The sequence below is a fragment of the Kryptolebias marmoratus genome, linkage group LG13 (assembly GCF_001649575.2).
Source record: "Kryptolebias marmoratus isolate JLee-2015 linkage group LG13, ASM164957v2, whole genome shotgun sequence".
Taxonomy (NCBI): domain Eukaryota; kingdom Metazoa; phylum Chordata; class Actinopteri; order Cyprinodontiformes; family Rivulidae; genus Kryptolebias; species Kryptolebias marmoratus.
The window spans coordinates 7239503-7259248 of NC_051442.1; the positions used below are offsets into that span (position 1 = coordinate 7239503).

Genomic DNA, 19746 nt, shown 5'->3' on the forward strand with positions numbered 1-19746 from the left:
ATCTTGACAAAATCAATGTGAGGAGGAAGATAAAAGCAAACTGCAACAAACCAAGAGATGCAGAGATGTCAATCTTCAAAGGAGTCTCATTAAATCAGCAGAAAGCACTAAATGACACAGCATGACCCACTGGTAATTAGGGAGCAATTTGTTATTGAAGTTTAGTAAACACATTTGAAAAGAAATTGCACTAAGACTCAGGTAAGCGAAAGAAAGGGCTGCTGTCAGACTGAGTTTGAACTGGGGACTCGGTGGTTTCCTCTCGGGTTCTATTTTTATACATGGTTAAATCTTCTGAGGAACATCAGGCTACAGAGAGTGCTTTTTCGTGTTCATATTGAAAAGCACTGAGAAAAGATGAGTTTGTTTGCACATGTGCCAAATTTCTTGACCACCTGTCCTCATACTGCAACTTTCATACCTAACGTTACTTTTAAAGTTACTTCATCTTTATATATATATATCAATACTGCTTTTAGGAAATCATTCTGGTTCCATGGTCTGATGCTAAAGAAGGAGGGCTGTGATGGCATATGTGTGGGTTGTAAAAACTGGAATGATAGTGGAACCGGCCATCTGTGTGATCAGCAATGCCTTCATAGAAGCTGATACCTCCTCCAGATTTTATCTAAAGATGACACAACATATTATTACAGCCCGAATTACTCATATCACTTTGTCAGGAGGGAAATGGGTGCCATTAAGGAAGAGATCATTATTTGAATTTTCTTAACACATATATCATTAGAACAAGCATTCACAAATGATGTTGCAGCTTATAATATGCTGTTTGAATATAAATATTTAAAAAAGGTGAAAGTTTCTTTAATGAGCGTTTGTTTAAATTGGTTGTTTTTTGTTGTTGTTGCTGTTATATTTGTTTGACCTTTTAAAGCTCAAAGTTAATCAGGTGCTCAGTTCTATTTGTCTTTTTACTATAATGTAGGCATCACAAATGTCTAGTATTGCATATCATATCATAACAATTAGCAATTAATATCCAAGACTCCAACAGTGCAGGGTATGTCAGTTGACTTAAAATAAAATAACTACCTGTGTGCATATCTAATATGGCGTAAACACACAAGAACGAAAAGGTTTCCAAAGGTGGTTTAGCATAAAACCCCAGGTGCACACTTGATAATGGGAAGTGCCAGTTTGGCCCAAATCTCTCCTGTGCAACTGAACCATGTTAATCTAAACTGGCATCTCATCTTCTGTCAGAGACAGTAAAAAAAAAAAGGTGAGAAAAGGTGTTTTTTTAACTGACCACCATCACCTCAGATCACATAAACAAAAAGCAGTGTGCTGTGATAGCAAAATAGCAAACAACATGAAAAATGCACCTATTCTGTTATTTTGTTCATCGTATTTATCTAACCCTTACTTGGATAAATGTGAAACTGTAGCAGGTATTAAGGTAATTAGCATTTAATTAAATAACCTCATCCATTTCCACTAGATCAATACCGGCTTTACTGTTTAACAGTTTCTGGAGCTGCTGTTTGACTTTGCATAGACAGAGTGTGCTGTAACATGTCTACAGAGCAGAGGGGATAGCTGTCACCGAGGAGAACAAAATGATATGTAGTTTTGTATGGTTTTTTTTTGTTTTTTTAAGTAGTTCAAGGCTCAACAGTGCCGCTCAAAAAATGTTGATCTTCAGAATATTTACACAGTGTTGTAAAATTTAAAAGAAAATAAATATATTAGACTAAACTAACAATTACCCATATTTAAACTAGATTTTTTTGTGCATAGCTAACTATTCATCAGTGTTTTAATGTTTTAATTTAGGGATTTTGTTAAATCCCACTTGACACACAAGAACACATGACAGTGTATTCAACAGTAAAACACTTCATCCTACATGCATGTCACACCAAAGTGGTTGCAGTAGCAATAAAATTTGATTGGCCCAGTCAAAATTTAATAAGTTTACAAAAACTGTAATCAGTCAGACAATGAATGTTTTATTTTTTGATTCATTCTGAATGAGTAATGTAAGAAGGTACAAACAGACATGTATTATGAGGAACAAAACAAATAAACAAACAAAGCTTTATTCACTCAACCCCATCTAGCACTCTCTTTGGTGCTGGTGTTATTAAAACCTAAGGCCTAACACCCAATTATCAATGGCCCCAAAAGGTGTTAAAAAGTCATTTTAGACACAAATGAAAACAGGACCTTTGTTGATCACATAACTGTTTTTCTATATAAAAAATGGGATGGGAACAAGCAATTTGTTCATGGCGTTTGCATCACACACACACAATAATACAGCAATGATTATCAGTTTTACTGGTAAACATTTTTCAAACAGGTATAACCTTCCTCACAAAAAAAAGACACCTACACAGAAAATAATAACTAACATGAACCTTTTATGTAGAGCTCATAAAAACAAGTAAATGATGGCATAAAGCAACATTCAGCATGCTATATGTCTTTTTCTTAAAAGTCAAATCAGTTCAGTTTAACTTTAGTTGATGTACATAAAGTTAAGAAGAAGTTAAAGATAGGAAGCACGGTGCAGAGGTGGTTAGAGCTGTTGCTTCACAATGAGAAAGGTGCAGGTTTGCAACCAAGCTGTGGCCTTTCTATGTGGAGTTTACATGCACTCCTTTGCATATGGGGGTTTTCTCTGGGGACTGTGGTGTTTTCCTCCCACAGACCAAAACCATGCATGTGAGATTAATTGCTAACTCTAAATTGTCACAAGATGTTAGCGAGAGTGTGAATGGCTGTCTGTCTCATTTGTCTCCATGTGGCCATGTGATGGACTGGTAACTTATCCAGGGCCTAACTTGCCTCTCATTCAACGACTGCTGGAGATAGGCACCGGATCTCCTGCAACCCAGCATGGAAATATAAAGAAAATGGATAGATAGCTTACTTTGTTGTTGCACAAACTATAGAAATATTACACACCAAGGTCACCTTTTCTGCGCTGTTGTGTTTTAGTTATTTATCTCTCTGTGTTTCTGTTCTCCTATCCTCTTCAAACAGGAGGCTTTTTATCTGAGCAATGGATGCATGTGTAAACAGAGGGTGAAAGTGTGACACCAAAACAGGTTTTGCCGTGTGTAGCATCATTAACAGCATATTTTATGAGGCTACTGTCTAAACTCACCATTTTATGTTTCAAATTTATGTTTCAAATTGTAAACACATATTTTGTCTCAAATTTTTAGGAATCTGGATTGGGTTTAAAAATAATAAGAAGAAGAATAAAAACCCATCCACCCTTTTTTTTTTTTATTAAGAAGATACATCCAGCAGAACTGGACTTAGGAAAGACTGAGGGGTACAAGGAAGAAAAAAACCACAACAAAAAAACATGAAACACCAATTAGTTAGCATTGATGAAATGGGACATTAATAGATTTAGAAATGATAATAGAAAGTACAGCAAATTTCCTTTGACAATGGTTAGAGGTGTTGCCTCAAAGCAAGAAGATTGCAGGACTGTGTAGACTTTACATGTACTTCCAAAGCATATGCAGGTTTTCTCTGGGTACTTCAGTTTTCTCCCACAGTCCAAAAACATGGATGTTTGATAATCTGGTAACTCTAAAGTGTCCCTAGATGTGAATGAGAGCTTGACCTGTCCAGGGTGTACCTTGACTCCTGCACAGTGACTGCTGGAGATAGGCACCAGCTCTCCAGCACTTGACAAGAAAATGGATGATTTGACAAGTTTTGCATTCTGCTTAATTTTAAGCACTTGCACAATAATCATTTTTATTCAAGTTATTTTATAAAAAAAAAAAAAGAAGAACTAAGATTTACCAATATATCCAAATTGTCAGACTTCTTCATACCAAGCGGCTCTCCATCAGTGTCTCCATAGTAGATCAATTTTCAGTCACCTCAGCTGTTTCCATAGGGCAACAAACACGTGGTAGTTGGCGGCTGTTTAAGTATTACTTACATTTTTCTTCTTTTAATTTAAGGGCACACTAACCTTTGATATGAGAAAAAACTGTGGAAATTGGGTTTATTACTTTATGATTATTAATTGTCCAATCTTTTTCCAGTCTTTTATCAACATTAGTATATTTTAAAGGGACCATGAAGATTAAATAATAATATGAGAGTTTAGAATGACAACTAATGATAAAGACAATTTCATTCAGGTACCTAAAAAAAGGGGCAAAGGCCATGTTCCCTTTTGTTTCAGCAACACAGTGATGTCCTTGGTGCTGATTCATTGCTTGTTGTGCTGTTGAGCCTTTTAGAGCTATCCAAGGTCCTGAATTGATGATAATGGTCCAGTAGCATGATTCTCTTTCTACACTGCTACATTGAGCATCTCACGCAGATACAAACATTTATTTACATACAAAAAATGAATAAGTGAAATTTTAAAATAGGAAATATAAATGTTTATGTAAATTATCCACTTTAATCTATATTAATGTCACTCCCATATGTGTTTGTGTGTGTGTGTGTGTGTATGCATGTATGTATGTATGTATTGTATGTATGTATGTATGCATGTATGTATGTATGTATATATTGCATATGATAGCCTAAATGACATGTGTGCTTCCGCTCTGTGAGACCGCGCATGTGTTGATCCCTGCTGCAGCAACGTGCATCAGTTCCTCTCTGACCCGAGTGTTAATCTGTATTCAGACTGAGGCTCCAATGCTTTTTCCAGCTGCTCCATATCGGAGTAGCTTATTACCTGGGGCTTCGCTGCTTGTGCTACATGTGCAGGCCACCGTCTTGGCTGTCGAATCGCTAACAATAAAAAGACAAGTTTCACGAAATCAAGCTCTCGACTCGCATCGACTCAGTTTTGCCTGATTACATCCCGACGCACGTCCGTCTTGGGTCTAGATTTGCAGAAGCGCTTCTGCCAACGTGCGTAATGTATCGTAAAGAGGAAGCACAGTAAGTAGACGGACACGTCCATCTGCAGGAAGGAGGAAGCGAAGATGGTGATGACAGCTTCACCAAAATCAGCTTCCAAATGCTCGATAGCAATGGCGAAGCCTTCTCCCCCCCTGAAGCTGCTGCTCTGGGTGTTTATTGTCATCAGTCTCTCGAAAAGGTAAGATTTTGATTCGCGTTTTCTCTAAACAAAAAGCGTGGATCTTTTGTCGGCTCTTTGGGGCAGCAGGTTTCTTAATTTAACAGCATAATAACTCGGTGCCTCCCATCTAATGCAACCCTTCTATTTGTGGAATCCTGAGCTAATGGGATACAGACTGGAATGCAGTTTCATTTGAAAACCGAAGTATTTAGTGTCTAAAATGAATTCGGATGGTTTTAAAATAGTCACAGTGACTCATAGATCTCGCAAGATTACGAGGATAACGATACAGTATTTTTATATGGAAAACAAAAGCATCAAACAGTCACGTAACATCATACAATTGAGGCTTACTAGTGATTGTTGTGTTATTTATTTTTTATTAATGATAAAAATAACCCTGAAACCGAAATGTCTTGTTCAGCTTATCTGTCCGGTGTTAGAAATAGCATAGTGGCAGGCTAAGTAAAGTGAAGCTAAGGCTACATGGACTCTGTTAAGCTGTCTTCAAGGATCAAGTCTATTTCAAGAGTCAAAGCTTCTTTAATGAAAGCCTGTCGGAGCAGCCTGAGGTGAATTATAGTCTGTTTCCATCAAAACAGACGTTTGTGCTGAACATGGCATGATTATTAATAAGAGAACGTTTGGGAGCATGTATTTCATATAAAAAAGACATTCAAAATGGCAGACAATCACACAGTGAACACAAGTGTAAGGCACAATAAGGGCAAGGACAGCACATACGGAGTGATCCTTGACGCGTACGTTCCCAACAAGAACCGTCGTACAGGTTTTAATTGTCGTGCGGGTTTGAGTGTGTTATATGAAAGTGTTTCTCAGTGCGAGGGGATTCATCCCCTTGTGGTAACAGGAGAGCAGTTAAGAGGAAGCCGACGCTCTTCCTCTTCGAATCGTTTTCCTCTCCTGTGCTGCTGAAGGGTGAAAAATGGAGGCAGATAAATCAGCCGACGTTCAATCAGCGTCACGCTGATCGCAATCTCAGGGTTCCTCGCCCGGCCCCACATTGTCAGGCCTGTGCATTTTTAATTGTATGCACAAGTAGTGTTCACAATATGCTTGAGTAAACACTACGCCCTTTTCATTCACGACTGGGGTTTATCTATCTACTTTAAGCTTGAATTTTGAGTGATTTAATCCCAAAGACTCAAGACTGATGAAAGTGAGGAGTGATGTTTACCAAGTATAAAAAGTCAAAAGGAGCGTCTCAATTAAACATATGTAAAATGCTCATTTTCTGTTTTAGTTTAAATTGACACAATAGTAAATGTTGTTTTCCAAATGGTGCATATGTTGTTATGAGTAAATTACAGTTGTTTGTGCCCTGTAAATTAAGCACAATTGAAAACTACTACATAATATAACTCTTAAGGTCCTTTCAGGCTTTTTCTGTGACATGCTACTTTGTGACTCACTAACATCTACTATGTGCAGTGATGTCAGACTGCATTACAATACATTAATCTTAGCATACAGTTAGTTGTTGATATAAATCTAAGGTGCTACACTTTTAAGGTTAAATACAATCAGAAAATGTTATTAAATTAGCAAAATTGTTCATTAGTTTGTAATTACACATGATAAATGGCCCTAGAGGGGTATAAAGTCATGTATCATGGAAGCAAAGATGTTGAAGGAGTTATGTGAGTGTTTTTTTGGGATCCCATGTTTGCTGTTTCACAAATTCTTTTTAAAGTTTCAGGTGACTCTTGTAACTCACTGCATAACTTATTTCAATATTCTCTTTATAACTTTAGCTTTGTGAACCTGTGTTTTCCTAAGACATTTTATGTATTCTTCTATTGGAAAACATTAGCCCATATGCATTTTTATGAATTAAATATATTCTTGATTTTACAGTAAAGTACATTTCAGGTTCATAAGTAAAGTGCACCTTTTATGTTAATTATGTTCTCCTAATGATCAAATATAATAGTGTTTGACCAGTGTCAGATAAAGTTGTAAGGGTTTAAAATACAACTAAATGAAGAATTGTTTTCATCAAATTTGTGGTTTTAGTAATAGCATGCTGTAGTTAAGCAACAATTAAAGGCAAAGCATTTAGGGGNGGGGGGGGGGGGGTGTTAGTGGTCAAAATTGTCCAGTATAATGCAGTAATAAATATCCTCAGGTATTTTCTTTAGTTTATAAAGTTGTTAGATCTGAATTTGAAGTCTTGGGAAATTGAAGCTGTGGATGTCATTTCACTGTTAAACACATTGTTCTATATACACTATATGTATGTTACTTAAAGCAATGGTTCTTATAGAGGGGATAAGGACACAGTTGTGTGTCATAACACCCCAAGTGTGGAGCTTGTTTCCTTTTATTGTTGCAAAAGAAAAAGGCAATAGCCATAAATGGATACAGCTGATATTGTTGTTGCTTGCTCCGTTTATGTTTCTCTTCTTTTAATGGCCTATTATCAATACCTGTAAACTAATGTCATACCAGCCTATAATGCATTAATGCATGAATATACAAATTAGTCCAGCTTTTATCCCCACCACTTATCTGGATGGCACTGTTCATGTCTGACTCTGCTAATGTACTCTTTGTTTTACCATTTATGTATGTTAGCAATGAGCAAATATTGGGTTGTTAATTGCAGAAATATCAGGTCATCATCTCTAACACCTCATTCTCTGCAAATTGGCTAGATTGAATTGTTAGAACTGCTGAATAAGTAAATGAAATGCTGGCTTTCTGAACTGAGACATTCATTGGTATGCATCAGTCCCAAGGAGGTATATTCAGCTAAAGAGATGACTGATTGTTTTTCCCATAAACCTTCCAAAGTCATGGGGACATTTTAGTGTAAAACATTATTTTCACTGGAGGGGGTCTTTAAAATTGTATTTATTGAAATGAAAACTCCATGGATCTTTAGATACAATCAAACTGTCCTGCAATATCTGCCTCTTGTAAACTTAATTCACGAGTCATGGTTCCTTTAGGAACTATCAAGTGTTTAATAATACCTAAATTGTTGTCAATGGTGTCAGAATAGTTCAATAGTTCTTGTTCAAGAAATAAATAAAGTATGATTAAATGAAAGAAAAAAAGGTTTCTAGGTCACTGTGGCAATCCCTTCTTCAGGGGTTGCCAGTGTACATGCTATAGACACTGTTTTGTTCAAACTTGTGTCACCATCTCTATAACTTACATGCAATTTTAGGGTGCTGAATTCATCAATCTCTTTACTTTACTGGAAGCCACACTGTGTAATGAAATTGTTAGGCTGTTACAAAGAGACCAGTACAATGTTGATTGTTGGCCACTTTATCACACATTGCTATTCACTGATTATTAGTCATAGGTTGTGGCAGCAGTCAGACAGAAATGGTCACTATAAATTTCTGGATATTGTTCTCACCCAGTATTGCTAACTATACGATTTTAGTGGCTATTTTTCAACAAACACACAAAGCGAGAATTAACCTATGACTTATTATTAAAGACATCCAGACCATAATTTTACATTGATGATCTCTCCTCAGTCCAAAATCACAGTTTGCACCCAGATTAAATCTGTCATGTAACTTTTGAAAACTTTATTTAGAATTCAGATGCTGTTACGTTTGTGCTGACGTCCTTTGCTGTTTCAGACAGGCATTTCACAGTTGTATATTTTAGTTTTAATTTGTTTAATGGATGACACCAATTGAGCTTTTAACTTGAGGCACAGCAGTAGCACAAATTACAGACTGACCTATAGTCACATTATACTTAATTGCTACCAAAGACAAGTCAGCCTCACTTGCTTAAATAAGTTAATCTGTGATTTGGTTTACAATAGAATAAAATAAGTGAGCAAATATTTGTGTCAGAAGTCAATCAGCTATGCAGAGGGATAAAAACAACCTCATAAATGATGGTTTACCTTCCTTTATATGTAGAGCTTAGCATCAAACATTTATGAGAACTGTTAATGTGAAAGTATCGGCAAAAACGCTAGTTACATCTGCTTTGACATGTTTTGTTATTGGTAAAAAAGGGGTAATTCATTATGCTATTTTATAAATCAAGTGTAGAACTTGAAGAGTGTTTTTTGGTGTAGATAACTTGCAAAAGTGGTTTATGTTTTAGTCAAAATTCCAAAGCTATTTTAATGCCATGTAATACTCAGCATGTTTGAATAGTCTAAGAATATAGCTTAAAAGAAATGTGATGTGGCTCTATTGTTGTTTCCATAGCTACTGGTAATGTTACCAACTTTAGAACCTCTTGGGAAAATAAGAAATTGGCCTAACTAGAGTTGTAATCTGCTACATTGCATTTTTATTTTGATCCATCTGTATTTTGTAATTAGTGTTATCAATGCATGTGCAGTCATTAACTTACATATCGGCACAAATGTGAACTCAGTTGGTGCAGGCCTCTCTGTGTAACTTCAGATATTGAAATAGTAGGCAAACCCTCTATTTCGCTTGTAGGTGTGAACACATGGCCCCTCCTTTGATCTGCTGGGAACATTTCCATATTCGCCGAGACACCATGTGGGATGAAAAGAGATGATCAAAATGCAGCTACCTAAAAATAAAAAAAAAACAGCAGATTTTTCAACTCCTCACAGCCGTCTTTGTTTCATCTGTCGATCTGTTTGTACTCAACCTGAGTCAAGTCGTTAAGATTTAATGGATTAGATACTCATTCTGTGGTGGAGATAAATGGCACTTAAGAGCTTTTAATGCAGTCTGAGGAAAACTGCTGGTCAACACATCATCTGTCATACTCAGCCTAAAAACACAAGAAAGCCATCTATGCTTGTGTTTTACCATGGAAACTGTTTATTTAACATAATTCCTGTGTCTTATTTTTTTATCCTGGAGTCTCTTTGGCTTTAACATCTGCTCTAAAGTGGAGCTAAAAGCTCACGACTATGTCAAGGTTGCACTTTTGGGCTGCTAAGTGTCTGCTTGGTCTAATTTAAGGGTTTGAGGAGACATAGGTTTATTAGATCTGCCATAACTCAAAAAATAGATAAATATGTGTTGAGGCTATAAAAATTCAGATGTTTTATAAATTATTCAAGTTCAATCTTGATCACTATAGGATTTATACTGTCAGCGTGTGAATGAGTGTGTGACTCCATATATAAAGTCCTGCTCACCATTATTGGCACCCCTTCATGATTTGCATAGCTGAGTGATTATCTTCATGATCATTCATTGGTTAATTCATGTCATATGTGTGGAGGCAGTCCATCACAAGTGATCTTTATGTGTGATTTGCAACAGGTGAGCCAAATTGGGTTTTCATATTGATTTGCAGCAAAGGGTGCCAATACCATTGGCATGGTAAAAAGTATGTTTTTCTTTGTTTTCCTTATAATGTTTATCTTTTTAAATGTTTTTGATCATTTGCTGTTTTGCATCAAGCACAAGCTATCAGCAATAAAACGTTGTTTCACTTGATGAATTCCCTTCAGTAAATATTCCATTATATGTACTTAAACTTCATGGGTGCCAATAATGGTGAGCAGGACTGTATATATATGTGTGTGTGTGTGTGTGTGTGTGTAAATAGGACTTTGTTTATGTTACACAATATGACATAAACTTTTATGTCATAGCAAAACACAATCAAACCATCAAAGCTGTTTTCTATTTATTTGTTTGTTTTATTTTTTGCTTACTTATTTATTTGTTTTTTGTAATGCAAGTAAGTTGTGGTAAGAAGAAATATGCTATAATCTGCAATTTGTACAAATCTTATTCTATTCTTTAAAACAAATAAAATGTCAGTATGTTCTTCATTTGCTGTCATGTGTTTTCTCTGATTACTTCAGTTTTCTTCAGGCTTCCAAAGGCAGCTATGATAATTGACAACTTGTGAAAATTAGTTTATCATAAAAAACCTTCAGCTAAAATACAAATTGAAAATAAAGAAAGAAAAAGAAAGAAAAACATAAACCTTACTTATTGAACTATTGGAGAGCTGTCTAATTTCATTGTGAAATGTCTTCAAAAAATACTTGTTAGCTGCAAATGTAACACTAAAAGAATGAAAACAAGCCAGTAGAACATAAATTTGACAGCTTAAGCTTTGTTTTTCTCCTTGTGTTGAACACTAATGAACATGCACCTCAAAATCCAGTTTCATTGCCCAATAGCAGTACAGATCTTATATGTTATTGCAGACAGGATAATACAGTTCTGGGTACTTTAGACTAAGTGATACTGCATGCTGTTGTGTTGCCTGCAAACTCACTTTCATTCCCACAGGATTGTAAACTGCCACTCTCCTAAGGCGGAAGCATCTCTGATAAGTACAAAATGTGTTTAGGTGTCAGTGTCCTGATGCACCAGCCATAGCATTATTAGACACTAAGAGCAAACACAACCTTATTAAACATCGGTTTCTTTGTGCATCCTGTGACATATTTTTTCTCCTTTCTTGTTTTTGGTTTAGTTTTCATATGATGTTTTGTTAGGTGCAGAAAAACACAAATGACAAAGTTTTTAATTGTAAACAAGTAGCCAGAACAAAACTTTGACTTAAAAATATTGTGGTTTGGTTTAAAATACATTATTTTATGATGTAAAATTATCCTTATTATTGCGTTACAATGTGAAGCTGTCTGTGTTGGTAAAAATGATGGACAGTGGCATGTTTAATGTGAGACAGGACAGTGTCATTTTTAATTAACTGCCTCCAGCTTCTATTCAATATTTAACCATGAAAATTATTATGACAAATCTATCATTTTAGAATTAAATTAAATTATTACAAGTTTGTAAGTGAGAAAGACATCAACTGTGCTTTTGTTGTGGTGGTATTTATAATTGGAAGATTGTGGGACAGCATTATCTTCTCAGTTTAAGATTTCTCTGGAAACAAATTATAAGGAAATAAAGGGGGTGAGGGTAAAAACTTTTCACACTATTTATATAAAATGTCGCTGTGATGAGGCAAAAGCTCAGTATAGACAAATGTTACATTTGCAATTTTAAAATATGTCCAAGAATTTTGAGATAAAGTCCTAAACTATCATATAGCTACTTTTACTCTGTGGCTTTAATATACATATTGTGCTGTATGTTAGTTTGGTAGGAGGTTTGTAATTACAATTTATAGGTAAATTTAAATGCAGCTTATAGTATCGATTCATATAACATGACACTCCCATTACAAAGGCCTGAAAAAAGGTACTTTAGATAACATGATGGTCTGGGCATTCTTCTTTCTAAAATGATGTGAGAAAAACATCTGAAATACCTCTCCCACTGGAGAACCACTCCATTTGATACTTCAACTGAGCTTTGTAATGTAGGATGATTCCATCCAGGTGGCAACTTAATGTTTAAATTTAATTTGCAGCTGTCTACATTAAAATTATGTTGTATTACTTGTATCAGAGATGTTGCTAACAATCTAATCACATTACTTTCCACATAAGTGTCAACTTTTAGAGGGTGAAATAAAGTGCAAAGCTTACTGATGACCATGTAGCAGCTGTCATATGTCACAATATATGATTTGAAATGTGCACACTGCATATTAATGAGCCTCGTGTTGTATAGCTGAGAGTGCTTTCTGCTCTTATTGTTTTTCAGTCTTGTACAGAAGGCTGTGGTCTGAGAACCACAAGACTATAATGAATCCAGCTGCTGTCTATATCAAGTTCAAAGCATGAATACCAATCTGAGAAATGCATTTTTACAAGTTACAGTATATTACCAGATATCTTGCTAACTGAGTGTAAACAGTATAGCAGGCTACAATTTTTGCACTGAATTTGCAACATAGTAGAATGACTTCTTTATTTTTCTTTATTGTGTTTTACTGATTCAACTACTTTGTTCTATAAGGCATAATGAAAACAGTAGAAGAGAAACGTTTCAATTTTGACCTTTTACACAGATCTTTGCAGTGTTTTTTCTTCTTTCTCTATCATTTGTTTTTTATGAACAAACAGCTCACTCTGCAAAGAAATCTGCCTCCTTTCCCTTTTTTTATAGACTCACTGATTGCATGCCATTTTTTTTCTGTCTCCACCTTGCAGCTCCCTCCAGAATGATGATGATGATGAGGTGTCAAACAAGACGTGGGTGCTGACTCCTAAAGTGTATGAGAGTGACGTCACACACATCCTAAATGGCCTACTTAAAGGATATGATAACAAACTCAGACCTGACATTGGAGGTACAAGATGTTTTTATTTATTTAATTTTTATTAATTAGTTCCACAGTTACAGAATTGCAAAGGAATAAAATGAAGTGTTTGCATATAAACAGCAGTGAGCAAAAGCAAAACAATAAAATAACGAAGGCGTAAAAAGAAACATTTTGCAATAAAACAGCTCGTCAGCCTGCTGTTGTAGTTGCTTTGATGCAAAAATCTATTCATCACTGAACCATTTATTTCCTGTTGATATAACTTTTTTTTTTCGTTTTTGGTGGTATTAGGATAGAACAGAAAATGACTTGTTGGCACATTACCACAGGTTAATGATTCTGTAGCAGTATTTCAAAACAGTGCGACATAGATGTTTTGACAGTTTGCCCAGGTATCTATAAAGTATCTCTACCTGTGTTTATGTCCATGCATGCATTATGGTCAGAGAAGCTGTCCATCAAAGTCCTGTAAGCCTGCAGACAAGTAGCTTGCTCCCTTCACTTTGACAGACAAGTGATGAGGATTCTCTTGCTTCACGAGCCCATCACATTCATCTGCAAGAGTAGTATAGGGAGATGCTTAGTATCGCTGAATGCCTGTTTTATGGGTCAGAGTTCCTAAATCTGTCTAAAACCACGAGCTGTCAGATTCTGTTTCACTGTGATAAAGCTTGGACAGGAGGTTCATGTTTTAACTGTGAATTATTTGATCGTGTTTTGAATTGTTCAAATAAAAATATCTCGCCACATTGTCATCAGTTTTGCATTGCACACTTACTTACATAAAACCTAATGGTTATTTGCAAGCTCAGAATATTGTGTGTAATGCAAAATTGACAGTGGTGTAACGATTTACGAAACAGAGTTCGAATGAACTTCTTTAATTTTTTTAAGTGGAGTTGTTTTGGGATGGCAGCAATCTACTTTTGTCTTAGACCCAGTTGAACAAGCCATTACTTCAATAATCCAATCAAAACCATTTTTATTATATTTCTAAATGCAAATTAAGTTAAGTCTTTTTGGAACTATCTAATTACATCATCTCATGTTCATTCTCGCACCTCCCACTGAAAGTTCAGTGTTATCCCTCCCAAATTCCATTTGCTCCTCTGCAAGAGCATCAAAACAAACAATAGGCATGAGCACAATTCATCACTGTCCTCCCAGCTGAAATCTTGACAATTTGGATAAGCTAGAAGGTGCTGGCATTATTTTCTGATCTTATCTAGGTGCTTTGAAACATGATGGGTGGATCAGTGAGCTTGATGGTATGAGATGAAAGCATCTGATTAACACTGATGTATTTAATGACTCCTGCACATTTTTTTTTTGTTTGTTTGTTTAAATGAATCCCTTCACTTGACACCGCTGCATATAATGACACATTTTCTGAAAGGGTATCATTTTCAGTTTTGAAACTTCAGACAAGTGACTGTACTGATGGCTGAAAAGCAGCTCAGCCCTGCTTTGTTTTGCAGCATTAACCATGAGAGCCAGCAGATAGCCAGGCGGCTGGCTGCCACTGTCTCAACCGTCATCTTCAAATGTGCTATGATCTTCCAGTTGCTACCATGTTGCACATCCTCACAGGGGATATAATTAGCTGGCTATACTGTCATCTGAGACAGCAACCAACAAGCCATACTTAGGCAAAGTTAAGTCTCCCCTCTACTCCACAGAGTGCTGTGGATTTAGATTAATTGCTGATTGTGCCACTGCTTCGCTTTGAAGTTTATTGTGATGCTTATTTAATTTTCATGTCTCTGGAGTGAGCTGCACATCTAAAAGACACTAGCAAATTGGACAAAAATATGGATTTCAACTAATCTTAAACAATATTACATCCATGTTTCTGATCTATAGCATTTTTTGTCAGTTAACAAAAAAAGAAAAAAAAAACAATTGTTTTGTATCTTTTAATTAAGTCATTGAACAGTTTATGAGCTATTTTAACCAGTCTTTCATGATAAAGAAGATGATGTCTTATTACGCTATTTAGAGTTTTAGAATGCCAAAATGTAATTATTGTGCATTCATTTTATGTTTACTATTTGGATAGTGTTTTTAGCCCATAATTTGTTTTAAAGAAATAAAATTATTTTCAAGTTAGGCATGTATAAAGATGAAAATTAAAATTCAGATTTACATGAAGTCTGTATTTATGCTAGGAACAACAACAACAAAAGAATACATTTTTAAATATTTTGTTCTAAAGTACAAATAAAGCTCACCCAGTTTGAAAAAGAACAAAAAATGAGAAAATGAGTTTTTGCTTATTTTACCTCAAGTTCAGGTCCTCTACCAGAGGTCTGGGAACTTGAGGGTTCTGTTCAGAACCTGTTCCACTGCCTTAGTTTGTCAACCACCACAATGTCCAGTTCTTATCTACTTGACAAGTGCTTTGTCAGTGTAGGGGTACAGCTTTAGTATGGAAGATCAGGGGTGCAAACAACCTTGATGCATAATGCATAATAAATATGATAACATATCAGGTCAGCTGTATGGATTAACAAGGGCTATGTCAGATGTTGGGGAAACCAGGACATTCTAGTTAGAAGCAGGCTTTTAGAACACAACATTCATGGACAAGGGCAAATACATCTGTCCTGAATTTACCCACATTGGGAACATTATATGAGGCAAAAGAGCTTCATGTTTTGGAGTGTATGCATGTGTTTTGTTCATTCACGGGCAAATAATGTCAGGATGCCAGAAGTACAAAGCACATTTATGATTGCTTGTAAGTGATATGAAAAATAGATGCAAGTCTGCTCTCACTCTGTCACTCTATCTCTGACACTCACTATAGATCTAACATGAAGCCTTGGGATTAGCTGAGTCTTAAATCTAACTTTCCTCTCAAGCATACCAACGAGTCATCTATAAACATTAGGCATCAAAAGTGTGGAGGGTGACCCAAGCTACTGAGGAGCTTGGATACAGAGCACGGATGTCCATTTAACACCTGTTGTTATTTGGGCTGCTCCATACTTCAAGGGTTGCCACATTGAGCAAACTCGAACAAAAGATTTGGCAATAGTTTTATGCCAGATGACCATCCTGTCACAACCTGGGCTTGAACCTGCAGCCTCAAGGCTACAAGATCGCAGCACTGACCACCAAGCTACCACAGCCTTAATGGCCATTTAACACCTAGTTGTCCAATCTCATCAATGCCTTTTTGGTTGTCTTCAAAGCAGTTTGAACAATAAAAACAAGAGGTTTACCACAAAGTGTTGGCTATATAGTTCACATACAAGCTTCTTTACTGTCATTATCTCTGATGATGGATACATCAATTAATATTCATCTTCTTTGTAAAATAATAAGTTTGTAAAATATCACCAACCTTTGAAATCTGTTTTCCTGTGTTTCTTTGCAGTCAAGCCAACAGTGATCCACACAGACATGTTTGTCAACAGCATTGGCCCTGTAAATGCTATCAATATGGTAAGTGATACAGGAATATTAAAAAAAAATGTTATCATTATTTTTAGAAATCTTTGAGCCTGTAATTATTATCAAAACAGATTAGTTGTAAATAGTTTTTTTTTTGTATAGTCTTTCAGTGAATGGTTCTAGCCAGATATTGGGACCTTGTTTATGATCATTTCAGTGGGAACACATTTTTTTTATGATAACCCTCAACTGTCTTTGTTGTTTAGCATCACGGTGCTGTTGTCAATTGTCTATTTGACAACTGCTTTGACATTTTAATAAAAAATAACATTTTAATTGCATAAAACCTTAAACATCATCTCTGAACATTATAAAGAATAACAGTTGATTATATTGTTGTGCTCAGTTTTCGAGCCAAGTACAACACTGTTTATTTGCAAATTCTGTGTGTTCTGGCAAATTCTAAGATATTCTCACATTTTGTTTGCCAAGAACTGCTAAGACAGTTTTTGTTCTTATTGTAAATTGATTTCTCCATAAATTAATTTCTCCACATTTTATCTTTTTGTAAAGTAAAGCTGGATTTGCCTCTAAATTAAATAGGGAAAATAGAAATGAGTTAGAAATTAAATTTCTGCTAATTTGTTTTTCCCTTTACATATGTGGTGCATATGTAAAGGGAAAATGTCTCATTTCACTTAATCTTAACTTAAATAGACACTTTTAACTGCAGATAGAAACATGGATGGGGATCAGTGAGAAAATATGTGAGCTTGCATTAGTGAGTTGGTATGCAAAGATGACTGTGTGTGTGTGTGTGTGGAGGAGAGGGTAAGTAAACTGTCCACATCACTTTATGGTGAGGGCAATCTGCTAACATGAAACACTGACTGATGGTTTATATGGGTATATAATCCATGTGATAGGGTAAGTATGTTCACACAATGACAACAAATGAGGTTGATCTTTTTTAAGAGTAGAAACCAGAATGATGGTGAGGTGGCATGCATCTTTGGTAAGCAAAAATGCAAGTTTGATATCTCAGTTAAAAATAAGGAATTTGTGAGATACAGTAATGTTACAACTCACAAGTTTGTACACCTCCTATCTCTTCAGTTCTGTTTTGCTTCTGTCACTCATAAACCTATGTACTAACAGTCAATGCAAGGAATGAAGACAAAGTTCAGGACAAAGCGCTGCTATATCAGCAGGTTATGTGATTCAGTAATCTTTAAGTCAAACAATGAGATGTAATAACTGCCCTTCTCAGCATTTCAATTTCAAGTCCAGATGGTCTTCTTTTCAACAGTGCTCTTTTAGAAACAAAGGAGCTTGTAGGCCTGAATAGACACTATCTTGTCTTAGAAAAAAAGTGCACACAAATGTGTGCTCAGATTGTATTTCCTGGCATAGAAAAGTTTCCTTCTGACAGAAAGTGGAGGAGTGTTTTTTATTTATTTATTTATTTATTTATTTGTGCCCATGATTTGGTCTTGGAGCTAGAACTGAATGATACTGACAAAAATAGATGCATCCAGTACAGAATAAAATATATTTTTTCACTTATTTATCTATTTTTTTTAGATTAAGCTGACATGGGACAGTTACTGAAAACCATATGCTTTGTTTTGTCAGGAATATACCATCGACATATTTTTCGCTCAGACCTGGTACGACAGAAGATTAAAATTCAACAGCACGATGAAGGTCCTTCGTCTCAACAGCAACATGGTTGGGAAGATCTGGATCCCAGACACTTTTTTTCGCAACTCGAAGAAAGCTGATGCCCATTGGATTACCACACCCAATCGCATGCTCAGGATCTGGAATGATGGAAGAATACTATACACCCTCAGGTAAGACTTCAGGGTTTGCTAAGGTGGCATAATACATGAGCTACAAACAAATGTGTTACTCATTTATCTGTAACTAACAGTTTGTTTTCAAGAAAGAGACAAAATTAAGCAGATCCAAAATAGGGATATTAATTAGGGGAAACAGTTCTTTGATCAGTCTGGTTTGGATGGGATATCTCTAAAATGGATTCACCTACTGTGAAAATCAGAGGAAGCTCACTAGGTCCAATCTTAAAAATCCAATATGTCTAGATTTACATGTTACTCTTTAACAAGAGATCCACTGAAGAAAAAAACATAGTAAATATATATATATATACACACACGCACCCACACAGAACAAAAACCAAAATCTTCTGAACTCAATCAAGTCATGATGGATGTTCTCCTGTGCAGAACGCTAACCTCCACTTCATTAACTTGTTACTGAACAGAACTTAAGCACTGCTTAATTAGGATGGCCGCTGTGGTTCTGAACACAATGATACATGACAAAAGTGAGTGCACGGATGGGTGAAGTCATTTAAGGTCATTTTCTCATTAAGAGGAAGTTAAATGACTTTGCCTTTAAACTCCATCGTGTGTGAACAAAGAGAAAAGTGTATTTCTGTTAAATTTAATTTTGTGAAATTTAATGTAATAATTTCCAGTGTCATTTGTAAAAAAGGAGTAGTTGTTTGGTTAATTCATTAAGTATGCATGGATTCTCTTTACAGCGTCCTTGTCTCAGTTGATCCAAGTTTTGTGTTTTTCCAGGTTGACCATTGATGCCGAGTGCCAGCTTAAACTGAACAACTTCCCAATGGATGAGCACTCTTGTCCCCTGGAGTTTTCAAGCTGTAGGTTTGGCCATATGCTGAAACCCTGCTGCTCCCTGTTCCTTTCCCTCTCATTTCAAACACACACACATTGTGGCTACAAACACATACAGGTGCTGGTCATAAAATTAGAATATCATGAAAAAGTAGATTGATTTCAGTAATTCCATTTAAAAAGTGAAACTTGTATATTATATTTATACATTACATACAAACTCATATATTTCAAATGTTTATTTCGTTTAATTTTGATGATTACAAATGACAACAAATGAAAATCTCAAATTCATCATATCAGAAAATTAGAATATTACTGAAGACCAATAAAAACAAGGGATTTATAGAAATGTTGGCCAACTGAAAAGTATGAACATGAAAAGTATGAGCATGTACAGCACTCAGTATTTAGTTGGGCCTCCTTTGGCCTGTATTACTGCAGCAATGCGGCGTGGCATGGAGTCGATCAGTCTGTGGCACTGCTCAGGTG

General features: G+C 35.7%; 1 protein-coding gene across 4 annotated transcripts in view; it reads left to right on the top strand.

Annotated features, from left to right (window-relative positions):
* The first annotated feature begins 4614 nt into the window (after nucleotides 1–4614).
* Nucleotides 4615–19746, top strand: part of gabrg2 (gamma-aminobutyric acid type A receptor subunit gamma2) — a 40718-nt gene continuing 25586 nt past the window's right edge. For all 4 annotated transcript variants that reach the window (XM_017421309.3, XM_017421310.3, XM_017421311.3 and 1 more), the window contains exons 1-5: nucleotides 4615–5065; nucleotides 13074–13213; nucleotides 16569–16636; nucleotides 18221–18441; nucleotides 19198–19280. In XM_017421309.3, coding sequence (XP_017276798.1) covers nucleotides 4950–5065; nucleotides 13074–13213; nucleotides 16569–16636; nucleotides 18221–18441; nucleotides 19198–19280 — 628 coding nt within the window. In that variant the 5' untranslated portion in view covers nucleotides 4615–4949. The remainder of the gene's footprint in view (nucleotides 5066–13073; nucleotides 13214–16568; nucleotides 16637–18220; nucleotides 18442–19197; nucleotides 19281–19746) is intronic.